At 43.5% G+C, this 12,328-nt stretch overlaps 1 protein-coding gene across 1 annotated transcript; it reads left to right on the forward strand.

Annotated features, from left to right (window-relative positions):
- Window positions 1-1,675: 1,675 nt before the first annotated feature.
- LOC108165012 (T-box transcription factor TBX1) lies at window positions 1,676-9,817 on the forward strand. Its single transcript, XM_017301048.2, has 7 exons — window positions 1,676-2,697; window positions 4,618-5,039; window positions 5,393-5,625; window positions 5,694-5,850; window positions 5,947-6,108; window positions 7,418-7,485; window positions 8,475-9,817. Exons 1-7 carry the CDS (start codon window positions 2,526-2,528, stop codon window positions 9,379-9,381), a joined length of 2,121 nt encoding a protein of 706 aa, XP_017156537.1. The 5' UTR covers window positions 1,676-2,525; the 3' UTR covers window positions 9,382-9,817.
- The last annotated feature ends 2,511 nt before the right edge of the window (window positions 9,818-12,328 follow it).

The raw sequence follows: 12,328 nt of genomic DNA on the forward strand, positions 1-12,328 counted from the left end.
GTAAATACAAATTCTGAGCTTGCTAATATTAAGGATATGTGTAAATATATACAGTCCATACACCATCGTCTATTGGAAGGCCATTTTTTGAACCGAAAAACCATTATAGCCAACGATTTTTAATGCTTTCCCGATCTACGCACTTACGAGTATCAGATCGAATCGCTTCTCCGAATATTCACAATTTGAATTCCATTTGTTTATGGCTAAACAAATGATTAACAAATAATGTAATAACCAGAAAAGCATTCAACAATTTATGAATTATTTATGTAGTCTCCATTCCGATCTCACGGCTACAAGGAAACGTTCGAAACGAAAACCACTTAACTCAAAATAATGGTAAACAGAGCGGCGCTGTGGCTGGGGGGGCCATTACCCATAAATGGATAATGGATAAGTCCTGGGCGCAACTGGATGCAAAGATTTATACCCATAGGAATCCGTAGAGTGCGATCCGTATAAACAAATCGGGTCAGGTGTACATGAACGTGCAGGTGTATGTGTGTAGGTGTAGGTGTAGGGCTCCGACCAGGTATGGCGGCTGCCTGCTGCATTTGTGCCGTTAATTGAATGCCGTGTGGCTGATGAAAAGCAGACCCCCAAAAAAACAGGAGAAACAAATCGTTCGCTTTGATCGGTTCGGTACGGTTCGGTTCGCATCGGATCGGATCGGATCGCGTCTGGAAGTCCCCCCCGTGGGCTCATGCCAAACCGACGCCATTTTACTCTCTATATCTCTCTCTCACTCCCACTCGCGTGTAGTCTGTCTCCCTCCTCTCTGTGGCTATTCCGTATTCCTCTTTACGGTTTATTTAGTGTCGAGGTTATGGCGCAATTTGTATTTATGGGCACCACTAGGCGGCAGCATCACTGCCAGCACTGCCACCACTGCCACCATGTGGTGGCAGTCCAATTAAACGCATTTTCCAAATGACTCAGGTCAGCCACCCACCCACCCAGCCAGCCCACGCCCACTCGCGCGCAGCCCCCACCACAGAGCAGACCCAAAGATCGCCGCTGCTAGAAGACCACGCCTCCTGGGAGAGCACGGCATAGAGAGAGCATCAGTGGAGGTGGAGAGCAAGAGTACAGTAAAGCCTGACCTGGTGTCTAACGATTGAAACATTTATTATAAAATGGATCACTGCCTGGGAACCGACTACTTCAGTGTCCCTCTGTCAGGCCAGTCCGGTCATGCAAAACACTTGACATCGGAAAAACATAAACAGTTCTTTGTCAAGGATCAACAGACAAGTGCCTGCCTGCCCCAGCCATATCATAAAAAAGGAATATAGTTAATAAAAGTGTCGTAAAGACATATACAACAAAAAAATAGATAGATAGAGCCATGGGAATCTCCACTGTACATATCCCCCAGCTAATCGATGTCTCTTTCGCGCCCTATGCTCTACGCCGAAGGGCACATCGGTTCTGCCCGGTCATAAAGAACGTACGGACAGCGAAGAGCAAACAGATGTCGACCCAAATCGATTGAGAGGCCCCCGGAAGGAGGAGACGCCTCAGGCAGAGCCACAGCCACAGCCATTGGTCGACTGATCGGCATATGGACTCTGTCTAAATTTGGATGCTGCTGGCAGCGATTGGCAGAACGGGAAGAGGGAGAGGAACCAGCGCAGATCCATTGGATGGGCGAGATCTTTCAGAGCTGCAGTCAGTCTCCGGCAGAGATCTCATTCGGCAGACAAGCGCCTGACGGAACGGATGTGTGTGCAACGCTGCGATCGGTTCAGATCAGTGGATCTTCTTCAGATCAGTATCAGTTCAATTGAGATCAGTTGGGATCAGTTGAGTGCTCGGTATTCGGTGATCGGTGATCGGTGCTCGGTGTTCGGTATAGATAGATAAATGCCTATTCGCGTGTGTACACTCGATCGACAAAAATCACTTCACACTTGGCCGGAAGAAGGTGGCAATTGAGACAACTCAACGCCTCCGACAAAAGCGAAGCGAGATTTCTGCAAAGAAACAACAAAAATAAGGAAACAAATAAAAGAAGTTCAAGTCAATCAATCGATCGATCGAACAGTGATCGATCACGCCGAAAATTTTCGCCAGTCAACGCCAGCGGGCCATAAAACAGAAGCGGATGATTTGAAACAAAGAAAAAACAAGACAACATTTGGTGGAAAATTGCCTCAAAGTGTTGAAGCGGCTCCGAAAATAAGGAAAACCCAAATGAGAATACAATTTTTTTTTGATTGACAACCTCCAGCCTCGAATCGTAGCTTTTTGCAGTGTACTCCCCCATGATTGTGTGTGCGTGTGTGTTCTGTGTGTGTGCGCGGGTTCAATAATCAAATTTGACAACTGCGCGAAAAACGTTTGAGATCAAAACAACAACTAGCCCTATCCGAGGCCCGAAGAGCAAAACCAAATAAATGGGCCCAGAATTCAGTGAGACTTACTTTTTTTTATCGTGATAGCCAAAAGTTGCCACCAACTGACCACCAGATATACATAGATACAACAATACGCATATCGAGGGATTAATACGGGTTCAAATGACTCACCTGATGGGTCCCACGGAGTGCGCCAGCGCCATGATGAGCACCTCGATGCCATTCCTGGACAACGGCCTGGGCCCCAACCTAACGGATTACAGCTGCTATGCGAATGATTACTGGACCACGCCCTACATGACCGGCGGCCTCAGCCCCATGAAACAGATCGAAGGTGAGTCTCCAATCAGATGCTCTCTGTAGCCAAAGTTTTTTGGTAGAAAACTGCGCTGGGATTTACCCAAACAATCGTAAACATCCCGTGTACCAAGTACATAAGTGGGAGCTGCATTTCATTTGGGCTTAGCTCGGAAAAATTAGTATAAGAGGAGCTTCTGGACAAGGAATCGGCGCGTTGATGGTACATCAGATGTGCATCATGTTCAGGCTGATTAGGAGGGCTTTATATAAAGCTTACTTAGTCTTACATCTAACATCAATAGATTATTCTAAAACAAAATATAAATGTGCATTACAATGAGGAAATTCAGATTGAAAGATTACCATTCCTTTGTTTAAACTAATTATTAAAACATTTCGAAAATAGGTGGGATTTTTCAGTATTTCGGGAACAGAAGAGGTTTTTGGAGGAAATTTATGCTACTGGTAATCACAGGACGATTATTCGCTGGAAGTCGAAATATTTATAATTTTTTTTTCCTTCACCTACACAAAAAATATATTGTAATTTCACTAGTGATTGGAATCAAATTAAATCTTCAACTTATTGAAGAATATTCTAGGAAAGATTGAGAATCATTTTGGAAAGCTACACGGAAGCTAAGCCCTATTTTATTTGTAATAATATTATTTCTATTCTATTCAAATGAGAAAAACTTTCAAACTTGAAAAGATATATTTGATACCCTTTGAAATATTTATTAAATAATTGCTTATACGCTTCAAAAAATGTACCAAGTCCATTTCGCAATTCAATAATGATTACTTTCAATTTTGAAGCATTTGAAAATGCTCAACTCAGCTTTTGAAAAATTTGCTGAAAATTTGTTCCGAGGGCCTCCGCCAAAGTGGGGCTCATAAGTGGTTTTTCTCGGGCTCTTTTTATCGAGCCTCAATGGATTTGAGTGCCGTTTCGGATACAGTAATTACCAAAATACACGAACCATGGCAGCAGCCACCACAGAATGCAGAGAAGGCACAGAAGGCAGAGCAATTAGCTTGGACTTCTCTGCGAGATTGCGATTCTCAAGTGGCATTTTTCTCTGCCTCTGCCTCTGCCTCCGCCTCTGTTGTTGTTGTTTGATGTTTTTGTGTGACAGAAAAACGATTTGTTGTGCCAAACGTTAATTGATTTTAGAATTCATTCGTGAAGCACTCAGAACAACAGCGAGAACGTGGAGCCAGCGATAAAAAAGCAAAAAAACAGTGGAAGGAATGGAGCCGAAAAAGTGTGTCTCATTAAGCGACAATTGATGGCGGGAAACCGTCGAGCCAGAGGCACCAGAGTCGACCTGTCATGGGTCATTGGCAACGATGCCAGGGAACGACCCGCAACTCTGCCACTCGTTGCCGCGAATCGTTGACAATTAATTGCAAAATTTACTTGCAACCAGAAGCCGCACAGCCCTTCCCTGTGGACGCCACACCGCCGCCGCCGCCGCCGCCACCCGGGGCCCGGGGCCCTTGAGGGGAGAAAACTAAATTTAGAGCAGGCGTCTCAATCAGCAGCCGCTGCTCTGACGCCTTTTTATAATTGGATATGTTGTCCCATTTGTTCCGTTTTGTTCAGTTTTTGCCCAGCGAAAGTCGGCTCATTATATAGCCAGATCGGGCGAGGGTGAGGGCTAGGGTATAGAGCGAGTATCTGGTGAATCTGCGCCGGCGTGGCGTCTCCATTACTGCAGGTCCCGCGCTCGCTTACTCTTCCGTGTCTTCCACTTTAAATCGCATAAATCAAATTAAATATGGAATTAGCAAATCTCAGCTGTTTTATATCCATTCGGTTGGCTGTGTGATTTATAGGCAAATATATTTCGCTCATTTGTCAAAGAACAGCCAAAGTAGGTTGAAACATGTGTATTTTTGGGGAATTTCCAATGTAAAATAACCAAAAACCAATATATACTAATTACAGCCTGCATTCAGACGGCTGGCAAGGATCGCAGCTCCTACAAGCCCCTGGAACAGATCGATGCCAAATTGGCCGACATCGAGACGCACAGCATGGGCAGCAGTGGCACGGCGGCAGGGTCCAGCAGCAGCAACAGCAACAGCAACAGCAACAGCAGCAGCAGCTCCCTCAGTAACCCCAATGGCGGCTGCCAGGAGCAGCAGACCTCGCTGCTCCACCAAGAGTATGCCGGCGGCAGCAGCGAAGCCACAAGCGGAGCAGCACTGGTGTCGGGCCCGGGGGAGACCACACCGGCGGGAGCACCTTCCGCCGCGGGCACAGCAGCCAAGAAATACAAAAATCAACACAAAAAAGACAACAACAGTTTGGAAAATAGTTCTGTAAAAGCCAACAACAATCACAGCAATAGCAGCAATGCCAAAGGGGTAAGAAGGAGTAACACTTAATGATTCGATTCATCGATCATCAAATATCCATATTTTAACGAGTTCAACTTTAATTGATTTAAAAAGAATGCACACATCATTTCACCTTCGAAATATTCGTTTCGAATTGATATTTTCCCAACATCCCAATACTTCAATTCAATTCTTACAGAGTTCTAGTTTCTTCTAGTTCCTTAATAGATCGTGCATTGGGTGTATAATATTCTTTATAAATAAATATGATCTTCACATAAATATATGATTCCCATTTCTCAACCTGAGACTCCGTCAAAACAATTTACATCGGACACTCATCGTTTATTCGTTTATTGATTTCTTATAACTATCGTTAGGAATCAGAGCCAGTGCATCCATCGCTGGCCCAGGCCATCGTTGTGCTGGAGACCAAGGCGCTGTGGGATCAGTTCCATGCCCAGGGCACCGAGATGATCATCACGAAGACGGGTCGTCGCATGTTTCCCACGTTTCAGGTGCGGATCGGGGGCCTCGATCCCCATGCCACCTACATCTGCATGATGGACTTTGTGCCCATGGACGATAAGCGCTATCGCTATGCCTTCCACAAGTAAGTATCTATCAGAGATCTATCAGAGCTGATCATCCATGATGATGCGTGTGTTCCGTCCTTGGCAGCTCCTGCTGGGTGGTGGCCGGCAAAGCGGATCCCATTTCACCGCCTCGCATCCATGTCCATCCCGACTCGCCAGCGGCCGGCTCCAACTGGATGAAGCAGATCGTGTCCTTCGACAAGCTGAAGCTGACCAACAACCAGCTGGACGAGAACGGCCATGTGAGTGACTACAGACAACAGACAGCACAAGGTGTTCCGTTGCCCAGTGCGCTAATGTCTCCTGGAAATGCTTCTCTCTCCTCCTCCGCTCTACAGATCATACTGAACTCGATGCATCGCTATCAGCCGCGCTTCCATCTGGTCTACTTGCCCCCGAAGAACGCCTCCCTGGATGAGAACGAGCACTCGAGCCACTTTCGCACGTTCATCTTTCCGGAGACGAGCTTTACGGCCGTGACTGCCTACCAGAATCAGAGGGTAAGTGCGGAGCAGCCGAGGTCTTCGGTCTTCCTTTGAAAACGTTTACCCCATTTAAGCGAATTAAGTAGGTAATTCCCATAGATGCCCAAAAGTTATGCCCTCTCTTGCACTGCCACTCCTGGGCGATGGCATACCAAACAAGAGGCCGCGACCATTTTGCGCCGTTTCGGCCTCATTGTTTATGATTTTCCCATAACTTATAACGAGCAGGGGCCAAAGCTCTTCGCCCGAAAAGGGGTCCGGGCGGAGCTACACACAACAACAGCAGAAATATCTGAAAGAATACTATAGGAAAAGTATGCCTATTCCGTAGATAGAATCACCGACTGCAAAGATACACTTATCTAGGACAATAATAGTTTATGAATTTCTAGAAAAATTATATATGAAGGTAATTGGGAAAAACCACATATATAAAATGAGAAATTTCACATACAGTAAATCAAGTATCATTTAAGTAAATCAATTAATAAGATCCTATAGTAAACCATGATTCAAGATTTATTTTTAAATTAGTTTTTCTAGCTATTTGTGATGTATTGAACTCCAACCCAATTTAGTGAACAGTTTTTGTTGAGTTTTGTCCAAAATCCTTCTAGCAAATATTATAAAATCAACTAAATTCAACCGTGATGATCGCTTAATTCTAAATGAAATTTAAATACGTTTTTTGGCAAACTTTTTATAGTCAAATGCATCAAAATATTGCAGAAAAATGATGAGCTAAATTGACTTACACAACCAAAGTGTCAGAAGGTAAACTTAGGGGAAAGGTACAAAGCTCTGAGTTGGATACTCGTATCTTATCGTGGGGGCGCAAGATTCACGACAAAATAGGGGGACTCGAGGCCTTCGCCATACCTCCTCATATTTGTCTCGGGTATAATTCATAATTCTAGCAAGTGGGGACAGTGGGGCAGCAACGGGTAATCGCTGGCCGAGAGAACATTTGCTATAAATATATCTAGACATTCTTGAAAAGTATTTAAATTATTTATGCGCTCAATGTGGGCGTTAACACTTTTCCGCCGCCACCTCCTGCTCCGCGGCCTCTTCAAATTTATTGCAAATCATTTTGTGTGTTCCGCTCGTATTTCCCAATGCGAATTCCAGTTGTAAACATTTTTCTCTAATTTGTTGGGTATCTAATTTATTTGTTTTCGTAGTAGTTTCTGTTCCCCCAGCCACCAGCCTCAAGCCTCCAGCCACCAGCATTGCTGGCGTTCCGATAATACTTTTCCAAAATACCCGAAACACACACATACATATGTATAAATGCCATAAATTCTTTCTTTCCGTATTGCAGGTGACACAGCTGAAGATTTCCAGCAATCCCTTCGCCAAAGGTTTCCGAGACGATGGCACCAATGATGTGTGAGTCTTTATCTTTATTTATCAAAATTATATTTAAAAGGCACTCAAATAAGAAACCAATTATATTGCTTTTAAAAAGCGGGACAATTTGTTAGGAAATCAAAGCCACTTCTGTGGGTCTCTTCAACTGCCGTACTGGGGGCCACCAGCCCCCACTCTACGGCCAGTCCCAAGTGGAACTAGACAGTCCGTCGACGGCGGGCAAAGACATTCCCGGAATTGCCGAAGCGTCGCAGCAAACAAAACATCTAAAAAAAAAAGGGAAACAATAACTCAAAAACAAAAGAACTTCAAAATGTAGAACAGCAGCCAGTGATGTCGAGGATGATGATGGGGATGCTGTTTCTGATGCTGATGATGATGCCCGAATGCTGATGGTACGACTGACAGATGGGACGGCGGCATAAACAATTTCTCTCTGTTTTCCGAGGGCTTTTCATATTTGTCGAGAACGGGCACTGGAACGGGAGCTGGCAGCCCAATCTTGGGCGCAGCATATTCTAAACAAATCAGGGGTCTGCTCTGCAATTTCTATTGTTTATGCCCTGATGTTTATCAAAAAGCACAAAAATGCTTAGCATTTCTCAAAAATTGTGCTCCAATTTTTGGTTCACATACAATTATTCTTGTATGGGATTCTGTTTCAACTCAAACGCTTATCAAAAACTGTTTATCAGAATTTTATTTAAATTATCGTTCAAATCTTAGCAGATGTTGAACAGTATAACAAATTCAGAAATTCCCAAAATTTTGAACACAGTTTTGGTTCACGAATAAAGTATCATCTTCAATCGATTCTGCCATAAATTCCAATGCATTATTCAACAATTGAGGAGTTTTTTTCTATTTTAAATATCTTTTCCTAGCAAAATATTATAAAGTGTCCAAACTTTTAGAAAAACTATTTTGAAATATTTGAAGCAAGATTGTTTTGCTACTGAAGGATTCCTATTATTAATTAACGTTTTTTCTTAAATTTTGTATTTCAGAACCAGCGGCAGCACCATGAGCCACGAGAGCCAGGCTCGCATGAAGCAGCAACAGCAGCAGCAGCAACAGCAACAGCAACAGCAGCAGCAGCAGCTGCAACAGCAGCAACAGTTGAGTGGCAAGGAACGAACAACCAGCAACAATTTCAGCCTGAGTTGCACAGAGCTGAGTGTGGATCCGCAACAACAGCAGCAGCAGCAGCAGCAACAACAGAGTGGCATGCAACTGCCAGCCACGCCCTCGAGCAGCTCCGCCTCAGGGAACTCCCCGGATCTGTTATCCTTCCAAATGGAGCAACTGCAGCAGCAGCAACAGCAGCAGCAGCAGCAACATCACTTGCAGCAGCAGCAGCAGCAGCAACATGCCACGTTGCATCATCAGAGCCACAATCAATATGGGAGCTATCACCATGCCTACCAGACCCATCCGCTGACGCCACACTCCACCAGCTCAGCCTCGCCGCCGGCTGTAATCCCCGCCAGCAGTGCAGCGGCCCCAGGAGGGGCACCAGCAGGAGGAGGAGCAACTGCAGCAGGAGCACCAGGAGCAGAAGCTGGCGCCGGGGCAACTCCCCAGGTGATGGCGGCGGCGGCGGCTAACATTTACTCCAGCATCGGCCAGCCCTATGCCCAGGAGCAGAGCAACTTTGGGGCAATCTATCATCATAATGCTGCCGCTGCTGCTGCCGCCCACTATCACCATGGCCACGCCCACAACCATGCCCATGGGCATGGGCATGGGCATGGCCATGGACCCTATGCCAGTGCGTACGACAAGCTGAAGGTGTCGCGGCATGCGGCAGCCGCCGCCTATGGAATGACGGCCAGCTACCAGACCTTCTACGGATCGGCGGCCCATCATCAGATGATGCGACCCAATAGCTACATAGATCTGGTGCCCCGCTAGATCGCGGATCGGAGATTGCAGATCGCAGAAAAAAGTATTAGCAGCAGTTGAGATTAAACCAAATAAATGCAAAAAGTATTACAAGTATTTCTTTAATTATCTAAAAATTATTGTTTGTTTTTTTTTTTTTGCCTAGTTCTTAAATATTTAAAAGCAACCAAAAATATGTGTGTGTGCCATGTAAGAGAAAACCAGAAAAAAGAAGCGAAAAAAAAATGCATATTTATAGTCTGTAAAATGTAATTTTATCATACGATTAATGTTTTAATATTAAACTGTTTTTTTTTTTGCGCCCAACATTTGTAGAGTCCTCAATTCTCGTTCCGATTATTCTTACGGCTTCTATGTACATACAAGAAAAGCGTATCCCTCTCTCTCTATCTCTCTCTCTAAATATAAAACTGAAACAGTTTCAGCAGCAACAAAAATCATAAATTAACAAAAACAAAACAAAACAAAAAGCAAAACGAAATTTTAATTTTCTTCAATATCAAAATGGCCGGCGGGAGCGATCGTATGCGATCGGTAATTGGGATATGCGGCGAGGAAAATCACAAGATTTTCCATTTACCATTTTGTTTATGCCTTGCTCAGTGCTCCGTCCCGCCCGTCTCTTTCTTTCGTACGCCGTGGTGGTTCTGTGTAGCCGTCTCTTTCTAAACAAAAAGTGCCGTTGCCTTAATTGAGAAAAACCAACGAAAGAGCATCGTTCGATCAAGGGCTGGCAATAGAGGTGCTAAAGGTGGCAAACGCGGAGGAGGAGAATGCTCTGATGGAGGGGGTGGGGAAGAAGGTGTGCGAAGGAGACCTAAAGGGTGGAGGCAGAGTGAGAGCGACAGAGACAGACTAATGAAGAGGATTGGAGGAAGAAAGAGACTCAGATTGGAGGAAAGTGGTGGTGGTGGGGCAAGTGGTGAGAGTGAGAGAAGGAGAACAGATTGTGGGAGCAGTAGAAAGGAAGATGGGGAGGTACTGGAGGGAGAACATAACAAAGTAAACCGAAAAAATACACAGAGAAGGAGGTGGAGTATCAGAAGGAAGCAGAAACGGACAGAAGAAATGTAAGAGAAATTCTAGGCTGTGGAAAAGCAACAAGGAGAGAAAGTGATGGAAGTGGGAGACAGAAAAAGAAGGAAAACGAGGGGGAACTTTGGGAGTTGCTGCGGAGACCGCAAATCTACACTTATACCCGATACTTAGTCAGTATGGCTCTCCTTCAACAGACGGCCCATTTTTATTGTATAATCATTATTTTAGATTCTTATTGTATAATTATTATAGGGACGAACAGACAGACAGGGCTCAATCGACTCGGCTATTGATGCTGATCAAGAATATATATACTTTATGGAGTCGGAAACGATTCCTTCTGGACGTTACACACATCCATTTTCACCACAAATCTAATATACCCCTATACTCATGTTGAGTATTGGGTATAAAAAATGGAGTAAGGGAAAATGCAATGGATGCAGAACAAGGTGAAAAAGATAGAGAAGCTATTGTGGGTGTGGGCAGACAGAGGGGATCGAATAGGTGGAATCAAAATTGCGGATGTGAACGAGGAGAAAGATCAGAGAGGAGCAGGGGATAGTGGAAAAGTACAGATCACAGGCTGATAAACTGGGGTGCAGATGGGTGTAGAGACAGAGAAAGAAATAGAGAAAGTACGAAGATGGGAGAGAGCGAATGCACGACAGCCATAAAACCGTATCTGTATCGCTCCGATTTTTCCATTTTCCCCTTTTCCCCATTTCCTCCCCCCATTGTTATCGTTGCGGGGTCCGTCGACCCTCGAAATGCGTTTACCATCCTGATAAGTTTTCCTCCTTGGCTGGCCCGGCCCGCTGATTGACGAGCGGATCTTCGGGGCAAACAAAAATTAAACTCGTACCACGATCGAGGTCGATTTATATTCTATTCAAATCGATTTGGCCAACAAATGAAGTCCATTCCGGGAGGGGGACTCGGTTCTACGCATCTTATTTTCTCTATGGAACTACTCGTTGAACAGTTGCTTGGCATTTTCATTAGTGCTTACCGATGAATGGCATTTGGAAGTATCTACTCGTATAATCTGTTCTTTCTTTTGAAAGTTTCTAAAAAACGATTTGAATAATGTGAAATCAATTATACTTCCGTTATAATGTGTTGGAATGGCATATGTATAAAGTCTTTTAATTGTCTGCCTATTTTTCGGTTGTCTCAGATTTATTTGTATATATTTGGGCATTTCCATCTTAAAAATTTCAATATAATTGCATTTACTTTAATCCGAAAACCTTTTTAAATAAGCCAAGGTCTACTTTAAGGCCAAGGCCGGTAATTTTCTTTAATATTGTCTCCTATATGAAAGATGACTCTTTGTAAAAGTATTTTCTCAAAGTCTCTCTAACATATTGAACTATGTTTTATTATCTATTAACTCTGAATATTATATATATATTAGCACAACAAATTTATTACAGTTTGTCCTACCCTGTTTGCAGAGTTTTGCGATTTTGTAGCCCAACCTCAAAATTCACTTTGTTTTTTGTAATATATCGTCAGTTTATATTTTGGCTTATATTTTCAAAATTGTACGAACGATTATTGTACATTTTTTGTTTATATATAGGGCTACCCAATTACTATTCAACTGGAATAATTTGTATTTTAAATTTTTGACTTTTTCATTACTTTTTTAAAACATTTGTGGTACGGATGTAGCTTAAGATATAATTATATACTGCTCAAATAGATATGAGTCTATCAATAATTGTGAAATTAAAGGAGATATGTACATTCTTCTGTGCACTTATGTACTTATTTAAGTACTCCCCAATTTGTAGTATTGTAACCGTAACGCAAGCCAATTAAATCATGAATTAAGTACGATGTACTTAAATATATCGACTATAGAAAATCCGTCACCCAGATTGCTTGATTTTGATTTTATTTAAATGAG

This window comes from Drosophila miranda, chromosome XL (genome assembly GCF_003369915.1).
Source record: "Drosophila miranda strain MSH22 chromosome XL, D.miranda_PacBio2.1, whole genome shotgun sequence".
NCBI lineage: Eukaryota > Metazoa > Arthropoda > Insecta > Diptera > Drosophilidae > Drosophila > Drosophila miranda.

Coding starts and splice junctions, on each gene's coding strand:
- LOC108165012 (XM_017301048.2), top strand. CDS start 2,526: ATGACTCACCTGATGGGTCCCACGGAGTGCGCCAGCGCCATGATGAGC. Junction 5,040..5,392: donor ATAGCAGCAATGCCAAAGGG/GTAAGAAGGAGT, acceptor AACTATCGTTAG/GAATCAGAGCCAGTGCATCC. Junction 6,109..7,417: donor CTGCCTACCAGAATCAGAGG/GTAAGTGCGGAG, acceptor TCCGTATTGCAG/GTGACACAGCTGAAGATTTC.